The 24,985-nt window shown below is 45.7% G+C and overlaps 2 protein-coding genes across 7 annotated transcripts in view; both read right to left on the minus strand.

The window, feature by feature from the left end:
• LOC109882006 (attractin) overlaps positions 1-24,985 on the minus strand; it is a 715,620-nt gene that overhangs the window by 608,815 nt on the left and 81,820 nt on the right. The window lies entirely within an intron of this gene.
• si:dkey-33c12.4 (uncharacterized) overlaps positions 2,925-24,985 on the minus strand; it is a 40,608-nt gene continuing 18,547 nt past the window's right edge. The window contains exons 15-18 of one of the 2 annotated variants that reach the window (XM_031829406.1): positions 22,607-22,678; positions 22,380-22,482; positions 7,804-7,907; positions 2,925-3,752 (exon numbers count right to left, since the gene is read on the minus strand). In XM_031829406.1, coding sequence (XP_031685266.1) covers positions 3,635-3,752; positions 7,804-7,907; positions 22,380-22,482; positions 22,607-22,678 — 397 coding nt within the window. In that variant the 3' untranslated portion in view covers positions 2,925-3,634. Of the gene's footprint in view, positions 3,753-7,803; positions 7,908-22,379; positions 22,483-22,606; positions 22,682-24,985 lie in introns of both variants that reach the window. The other variant, XM_031829405.1, reaches the window with a different exon arrangement.

Raw genomic sequence — 24,985 nt, forward strand, 5'->3', positions numbered from 1 at the left:
GAACTGAAATGTATATTTCTTACATGTCAGTGTGAAAACGGTAACCTGTTCATATTACACCACTAATTAAACACCACACACAAAATAAATCCGAAAGTATAATCTGAAAGATCATTTTAATGATTCATGAAATGTGTCTGTAACCAAAAGATTTGAAACACAGAAACAAGTCAAGCAATGACATGATGCCATTCAGATCAAAGTAGGTAAAGTCAGGTCAACAGATAGCAAATTAAGTGTTCAGAAAATCTATTTTGCAGGTAGCCATGGTAGAACAGGAGACCGAGGTTGAACTGCTAAACATTGCCATCTGGTGGACAATAGCAGTACTAGCAGTATTGAAATGACAGTCTCAACAGAACAAATGAAAAACAGACATACCTGGTCTAAATCACTGTGTATTATGGCGTTCAGCTAGTTTAGTTGTGTTCCCATCGTCCATCCAGTTCTACCTTTGGCGTATTCTCTTGATTCTACATTAATACACTTCTTTAAGTCGCAAAATTAAGTCTTTAAAATAAAAGTGGTGCACTTTGATATGAAAACAGACACTATAAACACAACACAATTTAACAACGCTCCTCTCAAATTCTTTAACACGTTGAACTAACGAAAAACACCAAAGACCATTCCTGATAACACTACATCAAGGAAACCTGTTGTTTCATCCATATGTGTAACAAGGTTTCCATCCAATCTTTTCACGAGTGTAAAGCTTATGGCGCTTAAACAAATAAAGTCACAACAGGTCTGATGCAAACAAACATTTTCAGGAAACTTTCCAAAAGTCGACGAAACATGAAACCAACCAGACTTAATGAAGCAAATATTGATATAATAACCATAATTTCTAAGTTAACTTGGAGTCACAGTTGTGTGGTCCTCCCACTACGACTCAATGGGAACAAGTACAGTTTATTAAACTAATAAAATAAGTTATGAACTTCAGGGTGGTGAATGTCCACGGTGATGAGCTTGATGCTTCTTTCCAATAAATATCGAGGGTCTTAATCTGCTGATATGATGATCTATGCTTGACTGCTGTTTGACAAATACAATGATTCTCTTTTGTCCATAATAGTAACACATCTCATGTAGGCTATAGGTGCGCTCCAGCCAGCGGCCCTGTATCTGCACACTGCCAGCTGTTGGCTAGAACGAATGTATCAATACCAGAGGGGGTACACACTTTATAACCAAAACCTTTTTTATGGAAAAAAACCCCAGTCAAATCGCAAAAAAGTTTTCATGTGCACTATGTAATCACGCACAGCCCGTTATCTACAACTAGTCAATTTGATGGAAACACAGCCCGTTATCTACAACTAGTCAATTTGATGGAAACACAGCCCGTTATCTACAACTAGTCAATTTGATGGAAACACAGCCCGTTATCTACAACTAGTCAATTTGATGGAAACATCAGCCCGTTATCTACAACTAGTCAATTTGATGGAAACACAGCCCGTTATCTACAACTAGTCAATTTGATGGAAACACAGCCCGTTATCTACAACTAGTCAATTTGATGGAAACACAGCCCGTTATCTACAACTAGTCAATTTGATGGAAACATCAGCCCGTTATCTACAACTAGTCAATTTGATGGAAACACAGCCCGTTATCTACAACTAGTCAATTTGATGGAAACACAGCCCGTTATCTACAACTAGTCAATTTGATGGAAACACAGCCCGTTATCTACAACTAGTCAATTTGATGGAAACATCAGCCCGTTATCTACAACTAGTCAATTTGATGGAAACACAGCCCGTTATCTACAACTAGTCAATTTGATGGAAACACAGCCCGTTATCTACAACTAGTCAATTTGATGGAAACATCAGCCCGTTATCTACAACTAGTCAATTTGATGGAAACACAGCCCGTTATCTACAACTAGTCAATTTGATGGAAACACAGCCCGTTATCTACAACTAGTCAATTTGATGGAAACACAGCCCGTTATCTACAACTAGTCAATTTGATGGAAACACAGCCAGTTATCTACAACTAGTCAATTTGATGGAAACACAGCCCGTTATCTACAACTAGTCAATTTGATGGAAACACAGCCCGTTATCTACAACTAGTCAATTTGATGGAAACATCAGCCCGTTATCTACAACTAGTCAATTTGATGGAAACATCAGCCCGTTATCTACAACTAGTCAATTTGATGGAAACACAGCCCGTTATCTACAACTAGTCAATTTGATGGAAACACAGCCCGTTATCTACAACTAGTCAATTTGATGGAAACACAGCCCGTTATCTACAACTAGTCAATTTGATGGAAACATCAGCCCGTTATCTACAACTAGTCAATTTGATGGAAACACAGCCCGTTATCTACAACTAGTCAATTTGATGGAAACACAGCCCGTTATCTACAACTAGTCAATTTGATGGAAACACAGCCCGTTATCTACAACTAGTCAATTTGATGGAAACACAGCCCGTTATCTACAACTAGTCAATTTGATGGAAACATAGCCCGTTATCTACAACTAGTCAATTTGATGGAAACAAAGCCCGTTATCTACAACTAGTCAATTTGATGGAAACACAGCCCATCATCTACAACTAGTCAATTTGATGGAAACACAGCCCGTTATCTACAACTAGTCAATTTGATGGAAACACAGCCCGTTATCTACAACTAGTCAATTTGATGGAAACATCAGCCCGTTATCTACAACTAGTCAATTTGATGGAAACATCAGCCCGTTATCTACAACTAGTCAATTTGATGGAAACATCAGCCCGTTATCTACAACTAGTCAATTTGATGGAAACACAGCCCGTTATCTACAACTAGTCAATTTGATGGAAACATCAGCCCGTTATCTACAACTAGTCAATTTGATGGAAACACAGCCCGTTATCTACAACTAGTCAATTTGATGGAAACACATCTCTGGTTGGAAAATGCGTGTTTTATTTTTGTGCAGATTTTAGAATTAAAATCCTGTCACCAACTGGATGGAAATCTAGCGTGGGGAAAAAAAAGAATAAGAAAAACAAACTCCTCCGTCTTCCATAACGAATATCTACATAACTCCCTGTGTGGCCCTGATGAGGACTTATGTCGTGGAGAGAGACATGTCGTTTGACAATAGAATCCATACAGGCAACAGACAATCAATATATCAAGGCTTTTCTCCAATATAAAGTGAATGAGAACATAGCAGGGAACATGTCAGTACAGGGAACATGTCAGTACAGGGAACATGTCAGTACAGGGAACATGTCAGTACAGGGAACATGTCAGTACAGGGAACATGTCAGTACAGGGAACATGTCAGTACAGGGAACATGTCAGTACAGGGAACATGTCAGTAGAAGCCGTGATTCTTTCCCAGCGGTCCATTCCAAAAAACAGGATTAGCAAATTAGCCAGCTAACTTTGAAAAACAACAGCGACATATAACTACATTTCCTAGTTGATTAAACAAACAAAAAAATGTGTTTATTGGTTGTTGAGTCAATTATAGCTTATCGAAGTTTAAGTCTACTTATATAACCTTTTAATTGTATAAAAAGCATATTTGAAAAGTAAGCCTGGGGGGGGGGGGGGAGACCTCTGATCCAGCTTCCAGGACCAGGTTATTGGTGTGTGGTTGCCTGTTGTTCACTTGTTGACCTTGTCCCTGTCGATGCCCTTGTGTTGTGGCACGTGTCTGAAGATGCAGGTGTTGTGTCGGACACAGCCTGTGGTTCTCCAGAAGTAACACTCCTGACTCTTCTCTCTGTAACACACGGACAAGAGCTTTCAGAATACACAGACTGAAATGTTACCTAGTGACAGCTGCCGATGTCAAAAAGGGCTTTATAAATTAACATCGGGGTTTTCAGAAACTCAGGGGGGTCCGTTAGAATAGTAAAATACACAAGGTGCAATTTTGAAATGTCGTTGTGCATCAGCAGTTCCTCTTGTTATGTCAGTCACTGACAATCAGTCAATTAGCCATGTCAGCTAACATGGTTTCACATTGGTAAATTAGCCTAGCCGGCTATCTAAGCATGGTCGAACTACCGACCGGAGGGCCCTCATTGATTTTGATAGTCACATCACTAAAAACTGCAAACATTTCCTCTAAAGTCAAAATGTATAGAATTGCATGACATTTGGTAAAATGCTGAATTTTCTCTCCACCCCATGGTAAAATGCTGAATCTTCTCTCCACCCCATGGTAAAATGCTGAATCTTCTCTCCACCCCATGGTAAAATGCTGAATCTTCTCAGCATCCCATGGTAAAATGCTGAATCTTCTCTCCACCCCATGGTAAAATGCTGAATCTTCTCTCCACCCCATGGTAAAATGCTGAATCTTCTCTCCACCCCATGGTAAAATGCTGAATCTTCTCTCCACCCCATGGTAAAATGTTGAATCTTCTCTCCACCCCATGGTAAAATGCTGAATCTTCTCTCCACCCCATGGTAAAATGCTGAATCTTCTCTCCACCCCATGGTAAAATGCTGAATCTTCTCTCCACCCCATGGTAAAATGCTGAATCTTCTCTCCACCCCATGGTAAAATGCTGAATCTTCTCTCCACCCCATGGTAAAATGCTGAATCTTCTCTCCACCCCATGGTAAAATGCTGAATCTTCTCTCCACCCCATGGTAAAATGCTGAATCTTCTCTCCACCCCATGGTAAAATGCTGAATCTTCTCTCCACCCCATGGTAAAATGCTGAATCTTCTCTCCACCCCATGGTAAAATGCTGAATCTTCTCTCCACCCCATGGTAAAATGCTGAATCTTCTCTCCACCCCATGGTAAAATGCTGAATCTTCTCTCCACCCCATGGTAAAATGCTGAATCTTCTCTCCACCCCATAGTAAAATGTTGAATCTTCTCTCCACCCCATGGTAAAATGCTGAATCTTCTCTCCACCCCATGGTAAAATGCTGAATCTTCTCTCCACCCCATGGTAAAATGCTGAATCTTCTCTCCACCCCATGGTAAAATGCTGAATCTTCTCTCCACCCCATGGTAAAATGCTGAATCTTCTCTCCACCCCATGGTAAAATGCTGAATCTTCTCTCCACCCCATGGTAAAATGCTGAATCTTCTCTCCACCCCATGGTAAAATGCTGAATCTTCTCTCCACCCCATGGTACAATGCTGAATCTTCTCTCCACCCCATGGTAAAATGCTGAATCTTCTCTCCACCCCATGGTAAAATGCTGAATCTTCTCTCCACCCCATGGTAAAATGCTGAATCTTCTCTCCACCCCATGGTAAAATGCTGAATCTTCTCTCCACCCCATGGTAAAATGCTGAATCTTCTCTCCACCCCATGGTAAAATGCTGAATCTTCTCTCCACCCCATGGTAAAATGCTGAATCTTCTCTCCACCCCATGGTAAAATGCTGAATCTTCTCTCCACCCCATGGTAAAATGCTGAATCTTCTCTCCACCCCATGGTAAAATGCTGAATCTTCTCTCCACCCCATGGTAAAATGCTGAATCTTCTCTCCACCCCATGGTAAAATGCTGAATCTTCTCTCTACCCCATGGTAAAATGCAGAATCTTCTCTCCACCCCATGGTAAAATGCAGAATCTTCTCTCCACCCCATGGTAAAATGCAGAATCTTCTCTCCACCCCATGGTAAAATGCAGAATCTTCTCTCCACCCCATGGTAAAATGCAGAATCTTCTCTCCACCCCATGGTAAAATGCAGAATCTTCTCTCCACCCCATGGTAAAATGCTGAATCTTCTCTCCACCCCATGGTAAAATGCTGAATCTTCTCTCCACCCCATGGTAAAATGCTGAATCTTCTCTCCACCCCATGGTAAAATGCTGAATCTTCTCTCCACCCCATGGTAAAATGCTGAATCTTCTCTCCACCCCATGGTAAAATGCTGAATCTTCTCTCCACCCCATGGTAAAATGCTGAATCTTCTCTCCACCCCATGGTAAAATGCTGAATCTTCTCTCCACCCCATGGTAAAATGCTGAATCTTCTCTCCACCCCATGGTAAAATGCTGAATCTTCTCTCCACCCCATGGTAAAATGCTGAATCTTCTCTCCACCCCATGGTAAAATGTGTAGAAATGAACTCTAAAAATAAAATAATAATCTCTCCACTGTCAAGAGGTGGGCTGCTAAAATGTTTTGCTCCAAATGTGATGGGGTCTGCACAACTGTGGCCCCTCATGATGAGTTCAGACTTTGTATGAGTCTCTATGTGAATCAGATTTTGGAGCTCTGACCGCGTCAGATGCCAACCCCCCCCAGATTGTCCTGGGGAATGTTGTCAGAAGTTCTCTCAGAAAAGCTCACTTGACATTTACGCGCCATGGCTGACCATTATTGCAGAGAGATTACTGGCCGGGGAAGAAGCTGAGGCGTCAGAACTGGGACTGCTGCTAGGCCTCCACAATATAAATACAGTCACGACTTTCCTTCCTGGTTGAGGATCAAACAGAGAACCCCCCCCCCCAACCAGAGAGGAAGGAGTGGGGGGGGGTCTTATGACTAACGACCGGTCGTAAACTCTCTCTGGACCTGCAGAAACAAAGAAATCTGATGTGTGTGTAGAGAAGAGAACTTGCCGCCAAAACTCCAACATCCAAAAGTGGATAATGAAACAATATTTCTAACATAAAGAATGTGGGAAATGGTTGGTGGGAATGGAAACAATAATTATGTCATATCATTTAGCATGCTGTGATGTCATAACAACATCTAAATGTTGTAAAACTTATATGATTAAATATGAAACTACGCGAAAAGAATGTGAATTTAGCCTTCTAGAATGAGATAATTGTTATCATATACAGGTTTTCCCTGTCAGTAACCACACCCACGTGAACACAGACATTATGCCAAAAAGGATGGAACGCCCCCTTTTTAAAGAGTGCATAAAAGGACTGCTAATGAAATTTACACCAGACTGTGTGGAGCAGTGGCTACATATTGAAATGGTTTAAAACTACCAGAACAGAAAATGGTCAAACTCAAAACTCTTGAGTGAAGAAGATAGACTACATCGGAACATTCAGTCTGCAGCTGTCTAAGTACTTTAGTCTAGTAAACTCGGCTGAGAACCACCGAGGGCGTACCACTGACGTATACAGTCTAACGAACTCAAGAGACAAAGAAGCCTACTACAACTGAGGACATTGTGAACTCTAGTGGACAACCAGAGACTTATGTCGACCTACTCTCCAGAGACGGACAAGTGGTTTCAACAGAGAGATGACAACGGCAAAGAAGTGGAAATATATGTGTCCCATTTCTTTTCGAATGAGCGGTCGTTCATGTGCAAACTATTCATTTTTCATGAGCATAGCTTCCACATGTATGTACCAGCCCACTTTGTCTCTCCCTCTCTCTTTATCTTACCATTGTGTAACAAGCCATCATATCGGGTTAATCCACTAGGGACTTTTCATTGCATTATGTTAGTAATCAATTCAACGTGTGTGTTTATGTATTTAAGCCAATTTGTGTATCGCTGAATCATCATTTAGACAAGGGTTCGTGCAGATATCCAATAATTTTGCGACGTTCCAAATGACTGATATGAGGTAATAATGATTAATAGATGACTGGTATGGTAATGATATATTCTGATATATTCTTGAGTTCATTCGGGAAACGGTAACTCATTAAACAAACTTTATCCGTGGTGCCCCAAGTTATTAATTTGTTAATTGTTACACGATTCATTTAATCCCGTAATAACTAAACATAGTTAGTTGATGTGATAAAATAGCCATCATCACATGAATGATAGACACGTCACGACAACAACAGGCTGGGTGTGTGTTTTCTACTCACGGTGCGTTGGTGAGGGCGAAAGCTAATTGGGACAAGCCCAGTTTCTTCTGCATCACTCTATCGGGGTGACGGACAGCCAGCATCACTCCGTTCAACACCTCACCCTGACAGACAAGACACAGAGACAGACTTTAAACAGCTGGAGACTCAGTGCAGGCTGATAGAACTTGGTTCTATCTCTGCAAATCTAGTGTTGACAGGCCGATATATGACAGAGAACAATATATATATATATATTAGAGGTCGACCGATTAATCGGAATCAATCATAATCACTAGTTATAACTACACAGGGTTGATGATATTACTCGTTTATCTACCGTGTCCTGCGTTGCATATAATCGATGCAACGCTGGGGGATGATTTAACAAAAGCGCATTTGCGAAAAAAGCACAATCGTTGGACGACTGTACCTAACCATAAACCTCAATGCCTTTCTTAAAATCAATACACAGAAGTATATCTTTTTAAACCTGCATATTTAGCTAAAATAAATCCAGGTTAGCAGGCAATATTAACCAGGTGAATGTGTCATTTCTCTTGCGTTGAGTCAGGGTATATGCAACAGTTTGGCCAGCCTGGCTCATTGCGAACTAATATTCCAGAATTTTACGTAATTATGACATAACATTGAAGGTTGTGCAATGTAACAAGAATATTTAGACTGATGGATGCCACCCGTTAGATAATATACCGAAATGTTCCGTATTTCACTGAAATAATAAACGTTTTGTTTTCGAAATGATATTTTCTGGATTCGACCATATTAAAGACCAAAGGCTCGTATTTCTGTGTGTGATGTTAGAATTGAGTCTATGATTTGATAGAGCAGTCTGACTGAGCGATGGTAGGCAGCAGCAGGCTCGTAAGCATTCATTCAAACAGCACTTTTGTGCGTTTTGCCAGCAGCTCTTCGCAAGCACAGCACTGTTTATGACTTCAAGCCTATCAGCCTAATGGCTGGTGTAACCAATGTGAAATGGCTAGCTAGTTAGCTGGGTGTGCGCTAATAGCGTTTCAAACGTCACTCGCTCTGAGACTTGGAGTAGTTATTCCCCTTGCTCTGCAAGGGCCGATGCTTTTGTGGAGCGATGGGTAACGCTGCTTCGAGTGTGGCTGTTGTCGATGTGTTCCTGGTTCGAGCCAAGGCATGGGCGAGGGGGGGACGGAAGCTATACTGTTACACTGGCAATGAAATAGTGCCTATAAGAACATCCAATAGTCAAAGGTATATGAAATACAAATGGTATAGAGAGAAATAGTCCTATAAATACTATATTAACTACAACCTAAAACCTCTTAACTTGGAATATTGAAGACTCATGTTAAAAGGAACCACCAGCTTTCATATGTTCTCATGTTCTGAGCAAGGAACTGAAACGTTAGCTTTCTTACATGACACATATTGCACTTTTACTTCTCCAAGACTTTGTTTTGCATTATTTAAACCAAATTGAACATGTTTCATTATTTATTTGAGGCTAAATAGATTTTTATTGATGTATTATATTGAGTTAAAATAAGTGTTAATTCAGTATTGTTGTAATTGTCATTATTACAAAAAAATATATATATATATATATTTTAAGAAACATCGGACGATTAATCGGTATCGGCGTTGAAAAATCATATTCGGTCGACCTCTAGTATATATGACAGACCGACAGTAACAGACACTGGCAGACGTACGGCGGCAACAGGCCGTAAAAGGAGTCCAGCCATAGGCAGACAGTAACTGACAGTAGCAGGCAGTAACAGACAGCAACAGACAGTAGCAGGTATCAACAGGCAGCAACAGGCGTACAGCAATAGACAGTAGCAGGCAGCTACAGACAGTAACAACAGGCAGAAACAGGCATCTTTGAGCAGTCTCAGATGTCCTGATATTTTCTAACAGGTTTGATTTTATCAGCACAAAATCTGCAAAGATCTTGAAGGTGGAGCTGAGCAGCGACACATTTTGAGAACGATGAATAGCAATAGCCAATGAGAGCTCGCCAGAGAAAAATCCAGTATCATCATTTTGTGGGTGACCCAGTCTCCACCACATCGTTTAGTGGGTGACCCAGTCTCTACCACATCGTTTAGTGGGTGACCCAGTCTCTACCACATCGTTTAGTGGGTGACCCAGTCTCATCGTTTAGTGGGTGACCCAGTCTCCACCACATCGTTTAGTGGGTGACCCAGTCTCTACCACATCGTTTAGTGGGTGACCCAGTCTCTACCACATCGTTTAGTGGGTGACCCAGTCTCTACCACATCGTTTAGTGGGTGACCCAGTCTCCACCACATCGTTTAGTGGGTGACCCAGTCTCTACCACATCGTTTAGTGGGTGACCCAGTCTCCACCACATTGTTTAGTGGGTGACCCAGTCTCCACCACATCGTTTAGTGGGTGACCCAGTCTCTACCACATCGTTTAGTGGGTGACCCAGTCTATACCACATCGTTTAGTGGGTGACCCAGTCTCTACCACATCGTTTAGTGGGTGGCCCAGTCTCATCGTTTAGTAGGTGACCCAGTCTCCACCACATCGTTTAGTGAGTGACTCAGTCTCATCGTTTAGTGGGTGACCCAGTCTCTACCAGATCGTTTAGTGGGTGACCCAGTCTATACCACATTGTTTACTGGGTGACCCAGTCTCCACCACATCGTTTAGTGGGTGACCCATTCTCTACCACATCGTTTAGTGAGTGACCCAGTCTCATCGTTTAGTAGGTTACCCAGTCTCCACCACATCGTTTAGTGAGTGACTCAGTCTCATCGTTTAGTGGGTGACCCAGTCTCTACCACATTGTTTAGTGGGTGACCCAGTCTATACCACATTGTTTACTGGGTGACCCAGTCTCCACCACATCGTTTAGTGGGTGACCCATTCTCTACCACATCGTTTAGTGAGTGACCCAGTCTCATCGTTTAGTGGGTGACCCAGTCTCCACCCCATCATTTAGTGGGTGACCCAGTCTCATCGTTTAGTGGGTGACCCAGTCTCTACCACATCGTTTAGTGGGTGACCCAGTCTCTACCACATCATTTAGTGGGTGACCCAGTCTCTACCACATCATTTAGTGGGTGACCCAGTCTCTACCACATCATTTAGTGGGTGACCCAGTCTCATCGTTTAGTGGGTGACCCATTCTCTACCACATCGTTTAGTGGGTGACCCAGTCTCTACCACATCGTTTAGTGGGTGACCCAGTCTCTACCACATCGTTTAGTGGGTGACCCAGTCTCTACCACATCGTTTAGTGGGTGACCCAGTCTCCACCACATCGTTTAGTGGGTGACCCAGTCTCCACCACATCGTTTAGTGAGTGACCCAGTCTCCACCACATCGTTTAGTGGGTGACCCAGTCTCATCGTTTAGTGGGTGACACAGTCTCTACCACATCGTTTAGTGGGTGACCCAGTCTCTACCACATCGTTTAGTGGGTGACCCAGTCTCTACCACATCGTTTAGTGGGTGACCCAGTCTCTACCACATCGTTTAGTGGGTGACCCAGTCTCCACCACATCGTTTAGTGGGTGACCCAGTCTCTACCACATCGTTTAGTGGGTGACCCAGTCTCCACCACATTGTTTAGTGGGTGACCCAGTCTCCACCACATCGTTTAGTGGGTGACCCAGTCTCCACCACATTGTTTAGTGGGTGACCCAGTCTCCACCACATCGTTTAGTGGGTGACCCAGTCTCATCGTTTAGTGGGTGACACAGTCTCATCCACATCGTTTAGTGGGTGACCCAGTCTCTACCACATCGTTTAGTGGGTGACCCAGTCTCATCCACATCATTTAGTGGGTGACCCAGTCTCTACCACATCGTTTAGTGGGTCACCCAGTCTCTACCACATCGTTTAGTGGGTGACCCAGTCTCCACCACATTGTTTAGTGGGTGACCCAGTCTCCACCACATTGTTTAGTGGGTGACCCAGTCTCATCGTTTAGTGGGTGACACAGTCTCATCCACATCGTTTAGTGGGTGACCCAGTCTCTACCACATCGTTTAGTGGGTGACCCAGTCTCATCCACATCGTTTAGTGGGTGACCCATTCTCTACCACATCGTTTAGTGAGTGACCCAGTCTCATCGTTTAGTGGGTGACCCAGTCTCCACCCCATCATTTAGTGGGTGACCCAGTCTCATCGTTTAGTGGGTGACCCAGTCTCTACCACATCGTTTAGTGGGTGACCCAGTCTCTACCACATCATTTAGTGGGTGACCCAGTCTCTACCACATCATATAGTGGGTGACCCAGTCTCTACCACATCATTTAGTGGGTGACCCAGTCTCATCGTTTAGTGGGTGACCCAGTCTCTACCACATCGTTTAGTGGGTGACCCAGTCTCTACCACATCGTTTAGTGGGTGACCCAGTCTCTACCACATCGTTTAGTGGGTGACCCAGTCTCCACCACATCGTTTAGTGGGTGACCCAGTCTCCACCACATTGTTTAGTGGGTGACCCAGTCTCCACCACATCGTTTAGTGGGTGACCCAGTCTCATCGTTTAGTGGGTGACACAGTCTCTACCACATCGTTTAGTGGGTGACCCAGTCTCTACCACATCGTTTAGTGGGTGACCCAGTCTCTACCACATCGTTTAGTGGGTGACCCAGTCTCTACCACATCGTTTAGTGGGTGACCCAGTCTCCACCACATCGTTTAGTGGGTGACCCAGTCTCTACCACATCGTTTAGTGGGTGACCCAGTCTCCACCACATTGTTTAGTGGGTGACCCAGTCTCCACCACATCGTTTAGTGGGTGACCCAGTCTCCACCACATCGTTTAGTGGGTGACCCAGTCTCCACCACATTGTTTAGTGGGTGACCCAGTCTCCACCACATCGTTTAGTGGGTGACCCAGTCTCATCGTTTAGTGGGTGACACAGTCTCATCCACATCGTTTAGTGGGTGACCCAGTCTCTACCACATCGTTTAGTGGGTGACCCAGTCTCATCCACATTGTTTAGTGGGTGACCCAGTCTCTACCACATCGTTTAGTGGGTGACCCAGTCTCCACCACATTGTTTAGTGGGTGACCCAGTCTCCACCACATTGTTTAGTGGGTGACCCAGTCTCATCCACATCGTTTAGTGGGTGACCCAGTCTCTACCACATCGTTTAGTGGGTGACCCAGTCTCTACCACATCGTTTAGTGGGTGACCCAGTCTCCACCACATCGTTTAGTGGGTGACCCAGTCTCTACCACCTCGTTTTGTGGGTGACCCAGTCTACCCAGTGCTTGCTAATTCGGCCTGCTAACTGCTACCTTGTTTAGCCCCGGCCTACTAACTGTTACCTTGTTAGCACAGGCCTGCTAACCGTCTGAATCGCCGCGTCCCAAACACTCACTGGACCCATATTTACTTTCTATCTCTTTCGATTTTTAATTTGTTTATAACCTTCCGGTTACCTGCCTCACCCAATGTGATACGGAATCGCTATTATTTTTTATTTTTAGAACACACTCAAGAACCTCCAGAAGCTAACCAGCTAACTAGCTACAAGCTATTTAGTCATTGTTTGTTTTTTTAACCTGGATAACACTCGCCAGTCCAGCTTCCATGCCCCATACACCGCTGCCCCCTGTACACTGATCACTTGGCTACATAGCTGATGCATGCTGGACTGTCCATTAATCACGGTACTCCATTCTGCTTGTTTATGTTTTATCTGTCGGCCCCAGCCGCACTCAGGCTCTGTGTGTAGTTAATCCGACTCTCCCTCTGCCTAGTTAACGCCATTTTACCTGCTGTTGTTGTGCTAGCTGATTAGCTGTTGTTGTCTCACCTACTGTTTTAGCTAGCTCTCCCAATTCAACACCTGTGATTACTGTATGCCTCGCTGTATGTCTCTCTCAAATGTCAATATGCCTTGTATACTGTTGTTCAGGTTACAGTGCCTTGCGAAAGTATTCGGCCCCCTTGAACTTTGCGACCTTTTGCCACATTTCAGGCTTCAAACATAAAGATATAAAACTGTATTTTTTTGTGAAGAATCAACAACAAGTGGGACACAATCCTGAAGTGGAACGACATTTATTGGATATTTCAAACAATCAAAAACTGAAAAATTGGGCGTGCAAAATTATTCAGCACCCTTAAGTTAATACTTTGTAGCGCCACCTTTTGCTGCGATTACAGCTGTAAGTCGCTTGGGGTATGTCTCTCAGTTTTGCACATCGAGAGACTGAAATTTTTTCCCATTCCTCCTTGCAAGACAGCTCGAGCTCAGTGAGGTTGGATGGAGAGCATTTGTGAACAGCAGTTTTCAGTTCTTTCCACAGATTTTCGATTGGATTCAGGTCTGGACTTTGACTTGGCCATTCTAACACCTGGATATGTTTATTTTTGAACCATTCCATTGTAGATTTTGCTTTATGTTTTCGATCATTGTCTTGTTGGAAGACAAATCTCCGTCCCAGTCTCAGGTCTTTTGCAGACTCCATCAGGTTTTCTTCCAGAATGGTCCTGTATTTGGCTCCATCCATCTTCCCATCAATTTTAACCATCTTCCCTGTCCCTGCTGAAGAAAAGCAGGCCCAAACCATGATGCTGCCACCACCATGTTTGACAGTGGGGATGGTGTGTTCAGGGTGATGAGCTGTGTTGCTTTTACGCCAAACATAACGTTTTGCATTGTTCAATTTTGGTTTCATCTGACCAGAGCACCTTCTTCCACATGTTTGGTGTGTCTCCCAGGTGGCTTGTTGCAAACTTTAAACGACACTTTTTATGGATATCTTTAAGAAATGGCTTTCTTCTTGCCACTATTCCATAAAGGCCAGATTTGTGCAATATACGACTGATTGTTGTCCTATGGACAGAGTCTCCCACCGCAGCTGTAGATCTCTGCAGTTCATCCAGAGTGATCATGGGCCTCTTGGCTGCATCTCTGATCAGTCTTCTCCTTGTATGAGCTGAAAGTTTAGAGGGACGGCCAGGTCTTGGTAGATTTGCAGTGGTCTGATACTCCTTCCATTTCAATATTATCGCTTGCACAGTGCTCCTTGGGATGTTTAAAGCTTGGGAAATCTTTTTGTATCCAAATCCGGCTTTAAACTTCTTCACAACAGTATCTCGGACCTGCCTGGTGTGTTCCTTGTTCTTCATGATGCTCTCTGCGCTTTTAACTGACCTCTGAGACTATCACAGTGCAGGTGCATTTATACGGAGACTTGATTACACACAGGTGGATTGTATTTATCATTAGTCATTTAGGTCGACATTGGATCATTCAGAGATCCTCACTGAACTTCTGGAGAGAGTTTGCTGCACTGAAAGTAAAGGGGCTGAATAATTTTGCACGCCCAATTTTTCAGTTTTTGATTTGTTAAAAAAGTTTGAAATATCCAATAAATGTCGTTCCACTTCATGATTGTGTCCCACTTGTTGTTGATTCTTCACAAAAAAATACAGTTTTATATCTTTATGTTTGAAGCCTGAAATGTGGCAAAAGGTCGCAAAGTTCAAGGGGGCCGAATACTTTCGCAAGGCACTGTAGTTATCATTGTTTTAGTTCACAACGGAGCCCCTAGTTCCACTCTTCATACCCCTGATACCTCCTTTGTCCCACCTCCCACACATGCGGACCTCACCCATTACAACCAGCATGTCCAGAGATACAACCTCTCCCATCATCACCCAGTGCCTGGGCTTACCTCCGCTGTACCCGCACCCCACCATACCCCTGTCTGCGCATTATGCCCTGAATATATTCTACCATGCCCAGAAACCTGCTCCTCTTATTCTCTGTCCCCAACGCTCTAGGCGACCAGTTTTGATAGCCTTTAGCCGCACCCTCATACTACTCCTTCTCTGTTCCGCAGGTGATGTGGAGGTAAACCCAGGCCCTGCATGTCCCCAGGCACCCTCATTTGTTGACTTCTGTGATCGAAAAAGCCTTGGTTTCATGCATGTCAACATCAGAAGCCTCCTCCCTAAGTTTGTTTTACTCACTGCTTTAGCACACTCTGCTAACCCTGATGTCCTTGCTGTGTCTGAATCCTGGCTCAGGAAGGCCACCAAAAATTCTGAGATTTCCATACCCAACTATAACATCTTCCGTCAAGATAGAACTGCCAAAGGGGGAGGAGTTGCAGTCTACTGCAGAGATAGCCTGCAATGTCATACTTTCCAGGTCCATACCCAAACAGTTCGAACTACTAATTTTGAAAATTACTCTCTCCAGAAATAAGTCTCTCACTGTTGCCGCCTGCTACCGACCCCCCTCAGCTCCCAGCTGTGCCCTGGACACCATTTGTGAATTGATCGCCCCCCATCTAGCTTCAGAGTTTGTTCTGTTAGGTGACCTAAACTGGGATATGCTTAACACCCCGGCAGTCATACAATCTAAGCTAGATGCCCTCAATCTCACACAAATCTTCAAGGAACCCACCAGGTACAACCCTAACTGTAAACAAGGGCACCCTCATAGACGTCATCCTGACCAACTGGCCCTCCAAATACACCTCCGCTGTCTTCAACCAGGATCTCAGCGATCACTGCCTCATTGCCTGTATCCGCTACGGAGCCGCAGTCAAACGACCACCCCTCATCACTGTCAAACGCTCCCTAAAACACTTCTGTAAGCAGGCCTTTCTAATCGACCTGGCCCGGGTATCCTGGAAGGTCATTGACCTCATCCCGTCAGTTGAGGATGCCTGGTCATTCTTTAAAAGTATCTCAGCGATCACTGCCTCATTGCCTGTATCCGCTACGGAGCCGCAGTCAAACGACCACCCCTCATCACTGTCAAACGCTCCCTAAAACACTTCTGTAAGCAGGCCTTTCTAATCGACCTGGCCCGGGTATCCTGGAAGGTCATTGACCTCATCCCGTCAGTTGAGGATGCCTGGTCATTCTTTAAAAGTAACTTCCTCACCATTTTAGATAAGCATGCTCCGTTCAAAAAATGCAGAACTAAGAACAGATACAGCCCTTGGTTCACTCCAGACCTGACTGCCCTCGACCAGCACAAAAACATCCTGTGGCGGACTGCAATAGCTTCGAATAGTCCCCGCGATATGCAACTGTTCAGGGAAGTCAGGAACCAATACACGCAGTCAGTCAGGAAAGCTAAGGCCAGCTTCTTCAGGCAGAAGTTTGCATCCTGTAGCTCCAACTCCAAAAAGTTCTGGGACACTGTGAAGTCCATGGAGAACAAGAGCACCTCCTCCCAGCTGCCCACTGCACTGAGGCTAGGTAACACGGTCACCACCGATAAATCCATGATTATCGAAAACTTCAACAAGCATTTCTCAGCTGGCCATGCCTTACGCCTGGCTACTCCAACCTCGGCCAACAGCTCCGCCCCCCCCGCAGCTCCCCGCCCAAGCCTCGCCAGGTTCTCCTTTACCCAATTCCAGATAGCAGATGTTCTAAAAGAGCTGCAAAACCTGGACCCGTACAAATCAGCTGGGCTTGACAATCTGGACCCTCTATTTCTGAAACTATCCGCCGCCATTGTCGCAACCCCTATTACCAGCCTGTTCAACCTCTCTTTCATATCGTCTGAGATCCCCAAGGATTGGAAAGCTGCCGCAGTCATCCCCCTCTTCAAAGGGGGAGACACCCTGGACCCAAACTGTTACAGACCTATATCCATCCTGCCCTGCCTATCTAAGGTCTTCGAAAGCCAAGTCAACAAACAGGTCACTGACCATCTCGAATCCCACCGTACCTTCTCCGCTGTGCAATCTGGTTTCCGAGCTGGTCACGGGTGCACCTCAGCCACGCTCAAGGTACTAAACGATATCATAACCGCCATCGATAAAAGACAGTACTGTGCAGCCGTCTTCATCGACCTTGCCAAGGCTTTCGACTCTGTCAATCACCATATTCTTATCGGCAGACTCAGGAGCCTCGGTTTTTCAGATGACTGCCTTGCCTGGTTCACCAATTACTTTGCAGACAGAGTTCAGTGTGTCAAATCGGAGGGCATGCTGTCCGGTCCTCTGGCAGTCTCTATGGGGGTGCCACAGGGTTCAATTCTCGGGTCGACTCTTTTCTCTGTATATATCAATGATGTTGCTCTTTCTGCGGGCGATTCCCTGATCCACCTCTACGCAGACGACACCATTCTATATACTTCCGGCCCGTCCTTGGACACTTTGCTATCTAACCTCCAAACGAGCTTCAATGCCATACAACACTCCTTCCGTGGCCTCCAACTGCTCTTAAACGCTAGTAAAACCAAATGCATGCTTTTCAACCGTTCGCTGCCTGCACCCGCACGCCTGACCAGCATCACCACCCTGGATGGTTCCGACCTTGAATATGTGGACATCTATAAGTACCTAGGTGTCTGGCTAGACTGTAAACTCTCCTTCCAGACTCATATCAAACATCTCCAATCGAAAATCAAATCAAGAGTCGGCTTTCTATTCCGCAACAAAGCCTCCTTCACTCACGCCGCCAAACTTACCCTAGTAAAACTGACTATCCTACCGATCCTTGACTTTGGCGATGTCATCTACAAAATTGCTTCCAACACTCTACTCAGCAAACTGGATGCAGTTTATCACAGTGCCATCCGTTTTGTCACTAAAGCACCTTATACCACCCACCACTGCGACTTGTATGCTCTAGTCGGCTGGCCCTCGCTACATATTCGTTGCCAGACCCACTGGCTCAAGGTCATCTACAAGTCCATGCTAGGTAAAGCTCCGCCTTATCTCAGTTCACTGGTCACGATGGCAACACCCATCCGTAGCACGCGCTCCAGCAGGTGTATCTCACTGATCATCCCTAAAGCCAACACCTCATTTGGCCGCCTTTCGTTCCAGTACTCTGCTGCCTGTGACTGGAACGAATTGCAAAAATCGCTGAAGTTGGAGACTTTTATCTCCCTCACCAACTTCAAACATCAGCTATCTGAGCAGCTAACCGATTGCTGCAGCTGTACATAGTCTATTGGTAAACAGCCCACCCATTTTCACCTACCATCCCCATACTGTTTTTATTTATTTACTTTTCTGCTCTTTTGCACAACAATATCTCTACCTGTACATGACCATCTGATCATTTATCACTCCAGTGTTAATCTGCAAAATTGTAATTATTCGCCTACCTCCTCATGCCTTTTGCACACAATGTATATAGACTCCCCTTTTTTTTCTACTGTGTTATTGACTTGTTAATTGTTTACTCCATGTGTAACTCTGTGTTGTCTGTTCACACTGCTATGCTTTATCTAGGCCAGGTCGCAGTTGCAAATGAGAACTTGTTCTCAACTAGCCTACCTGGTTAAATAAAGGTGTTCTCAACTAGCCTACCTGGTTAAATAAAGGTGTTCTCAACTAGCCTACCTGGTTAAATAAAGGTGTTCTCAACTAGCCTACCTGGTTAAATAAAGGTGTTCTCAACTAGCCTACCTGGTTAAATAAAGGTGTTCTCAACTAGCCTACCTGGTTAAATAAAGGTGTTCTCAACTGGCCTACCTGGTTAAATGAAGGTGTTCTCAACTAGCCTACCTGGTTAAATAAAGGTGTTCTCAACTAGCCTACCTGGTTAAATAAAGGTGTTCTCAACTGGCCTACCTGGTTAAATAAAGGTGAAATAAAATAAATAAAAATACCACATCGTTTAGTGGGTGACCCAGTCTCCACCACATCGTTTAGTGGGTGACCCAGTCTCCACCACATCGTTTAGTGGGTGACCCAGTCTCCACCACATCGTTTAGTGGGTGACCCAGTCTCTACCACATTGTTTAGTGGGTGACCCAGTCTCCACCACATCGTTTAGTGGGTGACCCAGTCTCCACCACATCGTTTAGTGGGTGACCCAGTCTCTACCACATCGTTTAGTGGGTGACCCAGTCTCCACCACATCGTTTAGTGGGTGACCCAGTCTCCACCACATCGTTTAGTGGGTGACCCAGTCTCCACCACATCGTTTAGTGGGTGACCCAGTCTCTACCACATCGTTTAGTGGGTGACCCAGTCTCCACCACATCGTTTAGTGGGTGACCCAGTCTCTACCACATCGTTTAGTGGGTGACCCAGTCTCCACCACATCGTTTAGTGGGTGACCCAGTCTCCACCACATCGTTTAGTGGGTGACCCAGTCTCCACCACATCGTTTAGTGGGTGACCCAGTCTCCACCACATCGTTTAGTGGGTGACCCAGTCTCCACCACATCGTTTAGTGGGTGACCCAGTCTCCACCACATCGTTTAGTGGGTGACCCAGTCTCCACCACATTGTTTAGTGGGTGACCCAGTCTCCACCACATCGTTTAGTGGGTGACCCAGTCTCCACCACATTGTTTAGTGGGTGACCCAGTCTCCACCACATCGTTTAGTGGGTGACCCAGTCTCCACCACATCGTTTAGTGGGTGACCCAGTCTCCACCACATCGTTTAGTGGGTGACCCAGTCTCCACCACATCGTTTAGTGGGTGACCCAGTCTCCACCACATCGTTTAGTGGGTGACCCAGTCTCCACCACACCGTTTAGTGGGTGACCCAGTCTCTACCACATCGTTTAGTGGGTGACCCAGTCTCTACCACATCGTTTAGTGGGTGACCCAGTCTCCACCACATCGTTTAGTGGGTGACCCAGTCTCTACCACATCGTTTAGTGGGTGACCCAGTCTATACCACATCGTTTAGTGGGTGACCCAGTCTCTACCACATCGTTTAGTGGGTGACCCAGTCTCCACCACATCGTTTAGTGGGTGACCCAGTCTCCACCACATCGTTTAGTGGGTGACCCAGTCTATACCACATCGTTTAGTGGGTGACCCAGTCTATACCACATCGTTTAGTGGGTGACCCAGTCTCCACCACATCGTTTAGTGGGTGACCCAGTCTATACCACATCGTTTAGTGGGTGACCCAGTCTATACCACATCGTTTAGTGGGTGACCCAGTCTCCACCACATCGTTTAGTGGGTGACCCAGTCTATACCACATCGTTTAGTGGGTGACCCAGTCTCCACCACATCGTTTAGTGGGTGACCCAGTCTCCACCACATCGTTTAGTGGGTGACCCAGTCTCCACCACATCGTTTAGTGGGTGACCCAGTCTATACCACATCGTTTAGTGGGTGACCCAGTCTCCACCACATCGTTTAGTGGGTGACCCAGTCTCCACCACATCGTTTAGTGGGTGACCCAGTCTCCACCACATCGTTTAGTGGGTGACCCAGTCTCCACCACATCGTTTAGTGGGTGACCCAGTCTCCACCACATCGTTTAGTGGGTGACCCAGTCTCCACCACATCGTTTAGTGGGTGACCCAGTCTCTACCACATCGTTTAGTGGGTGACCCAGTCTATACCACATCGTTTAGTGGGTGACCCAGTCTCCACCACATCGTTTAGTGGGTGACCCAGTCTCCACCACATCGTTTAGTGGGTGACCCAGTCTCCACCACATCGTTTAGTGGGTGACCCAGTCTCCACCACATCGTTTAGTGGGGGACCCAGTCTCCACCACATCGTTTAGTGGGTGACCCAGTCTCTACCAAATTGTTTAGTGGGGGACCCAGTCTCCACCACATCGTTTAGTGGGTGACCCAGTCTCCACCACATCGTTTAGTGGGTGACCCAGTCTCCACCACATCGTTTAGTGGGTGACCCAGTCTCCACCACATCGTTTAGTGGGTGACCCAGTCTCCACCACATTGTTTAGTGGGTGACCCAGTCTCCACCACATCGTTTAGTGGGTGACCCAGTCTCCACCACATTGTTTAGTGGGTGACCCAGTCTCCACCACATTGTTTAGTGGGTGACCCAGTCTCCACCACATTGTTTAGTGGGTGACCCAGTCTCCACCACATCGTTTAGTGGGTGACCCAGTCTCCACCACATCGTTTAGTGGGTGACCCAGTCTCCACCACATCGTTTAGTGGGTGACCCAGTCTCCACCACATCGTTTAGTGGGTGACCCAGTCTCCACCACATCGTTTAGTGGGTGACCCAGTCTCCACCACATCGTTTAGTGGGTGACCCAGTCTCCACCACATCGTTTAGTGGGTGACCCAGTCTCCACCACATCGTTTAGTGGGTGACCCAGTCTCCACCACATCGTTTAGTGGGTGACCCAGTCTATACCACATCGTTTAGTGGGTGACCCAGTCTCTACCACATCGTTTAGTGGGTGACCCAGTCTCTACCACATTGTTTAGTGGGTGACCCAGTCTCCACCACATTGTTTAGTGGGTGACCCAGTCTCCACCACATTGTTTAGTGGGTGACCCAGTCTCCACCACATTGTTTAGTGGGTGACCCAGTCTCATCGTTTAGTGGGTGACCCAGTCTCATCGTTTAGTGGGTGACCCAGTCTCATCGTTTAGTGGGTGACCCAGTCTCATCGTTTAGTGGGTGACCCAGTCTCTACCACATCGTTTAGTGGGTGACCCAGTCTCCACCACATCGTTTAGTGGGTGACCCAGTCTCCACCACATCGTTTAGTGGGTGACCCAGTCTCCACCACATCGTTTAGTGGGTGACCCAGTCTCTACCACATCGTTTAGTGGGTGACCCTGTTATTACGATTTTAAAAGTGGTGTAGTGTACAGACAGAGACATAAGGGCAGAGAGGTACAGGCAGAGGAGGTACAGGCAGAGACTTACATTTAGAGTCCTGATGGCTCTCTCACAGTGGTCCATGTTGGTGTAGTTGATAAATGCACAGTTGGAAGAGCGCAAGATTTTGATACTGTGGATCGTCCCAGCACTGACAGAGAGACAATACAACCCATTAACAGTCTTCTAGTCATCGTACTGTCTTAGAAAGAGAAACAGGAGAAGAACAGGAGGAGGAGACAGGAGAGGAGGTGGAGACAGGAGAATGTTCCTACCTGCTGAAGAGGCTGTGTAGCATTGGTTGTGTTGTGTTGGGCCCCAAACAGCCAACATATACAGGAAACAGACTGCTGTGGAGAGAGAAACATCTTCAGTGGCAGGAAGTCTGATGAAAAGTAATTCCAACAGTACCCAGCTATCAGACTCAATGCAACAGTACCCAGCTATCAGACTCAATGCTACAAATCAACAGTACCCAGCTATCAGACTCAATGCTACAAATCAACAGTACCCAGCTATCAGACTGAATGCTACAAATCAACAGTACCCAGCTATCAGACTCAATTCTACAAAACAACAGTACACATTATATTTGACAACAGTGTGCTATAACAGACAGCCCTAGACTCTTACTGTATGATAGCCATGCTAGGGCTCGACAGAGTAACCATTCAAACAGGGCTCGCCAACGTAACCATTCAAACAGGGCTCGACAGAGTAACCATTCAAACAGGGCTCGACAGAGTAACCATTCAAACAGGGCTCGACAGAGTAACCATTCAAACAGGGCTCGCCAACGTAACCATTCAAACAGGGCTCGCCAACGTAACCATTCAAACAGGGCTCAACAGAGTAACCATTCAAACAGGGCTCGCCAACGTAACCATTCAAACAGGGCTCGACAGAGTAACCATTCAAACAGGGCTCGACAGAGTAACCATTCAAACAGGGCTCGACAGAGTAACCATTCAAACAGGGCTCGACAGAGTAACCATTCAAACAGGGCTCGACAGAGTAACCATTCAAACAGGGCTGTTCAAGGTCACGTCTCCAGAGCGACACACAGAAGTAACCAGGGTCAACACCCTGCTCAAGGTCACGTCGACAGATTTCCCACCAACCCTCCCAAGACCCCCCCCCCACATTTCCCCAAGAGCTGCCCCTCAACCATCCAAGACCCCCCCACCCCCTGAGAAAATAATAATAAATAATAATAGTTCCACCCCCCCAATGCACCAACCAACAAAATTAACCAAAGACAAAGGAAAACAGAAAACAATGCAAAAAACCTAAAAACATCAAGGCCAACTAAAATCATAACATCAAGGCCAACTAAAATCATAACATCAAGGCCAACTAAAATCATAGCATCAAGGCCAACTAAAATCATAACATCAAGGCCAACTAAAATCATAACATCAAGGCCAACTAAAATCATAACATCAAGGCCAACTAAAATCATAACATCAAGGCCAACTAAAATCATAACATCAAGGCCAACTAAAATCATAACATCAAGGCCAACTAAAATCATAACATCAAGGCCAACTGAACATGTTTCAGTGCATCTATGGCACTATTTACCGTCTGTGTGTCCGCGTATGTGCATTTGAATGAGTGTGTGTGTGTACAAACACCTGCACGGCATCAACCTCAGACAAACCAGCATTAGCTGTAACACTGTCATTCAAATCTACTTTTTGTTATGTTTTTTTTTTTACTTTTAAAAATACTTTTATTCTTTGACCGTCACTCTATTCCCCACCCGTCTCCAACTCCACTCCCACCCGTCTCCAACTCCACTCCCACCCGTCTCCAACTCCACTCCCACCAGTCTCCAACTCCACTCCCACCCGTCTCCAACTCCACTCCCACCCGTCTCCAACTCCACTCCCACCCGTCTCCAACTCCACTCCCACCCGTCTCCAACTCCACTCCCACCCGTCTCCAACTCCACTCCCACCCGTCTCCAACTCCACTCCCACCCATCTCCAACTCCACTCCCACCCGTCTCCAACTCCACATCCCAACCCTCAGCCCATCCCATCTATCTCCAACTCCACATCCCAACCCTCAGCTTCCCTCAGCCCATCCCATCTATCTCCAACCTGTCTCCAACTCCACATCACAACACTCAGCCCATCCCATCTATGTCCACATCCCAACCCTCAGCTTCCCTCAGCCCATCCCATCTATCTCCAACTCCACATCTCAACCCTCAGCTTCACTCAGCCCATCCCATCTATCTCCAACTCCACATCCCAACCCTCTGCTTCCCTCAGCCCATCCCATCTATCTCCAACCTGTCTCCAACTCCACATCCCAACCCTCTGCTTCCCTCAGCCCATCCAATCTATCTCCAACTCCACATCCCAACCCTCTGCTTCCCTCAGCCCATCCAATCTATCTCCAACTCCACATCCCAACCCTCTGCTTCCCTCAGCCCATCCCATCTATCTCCAACCTGTCTCCAACTCCACATCCCAACCCTCTGCTTCCCTCAGCACAGCCCATCGCATCTATCTCTGCCACCCTCTTCGGATTTCTATGCACCATTAACAATGCTGTGATGTTTAACGTACAATTTCAATCTATCGAATAGAATCTACAGATTACCTGTTGAAGATAAATACTTTTACTAAGAGTATTAGTAG

The sequence above is a fragment of the Oncorhynchus kisutch genome, linkage group LG7 (assembly GCF_002021735.2).
Source record: "Oncorhynchus kisutch isolate 150728-3 linkage group LG7, Okis_V2, whole genome shotgun sequence".
NCBI classification, from domain to species: domain Eukaryota; kingdom Metazoa; phylum Chordata; class Actinopteri; order Salmoniformes; family Salmonidae; genus Oncorhynchus; species Oncorhynchus kisutch.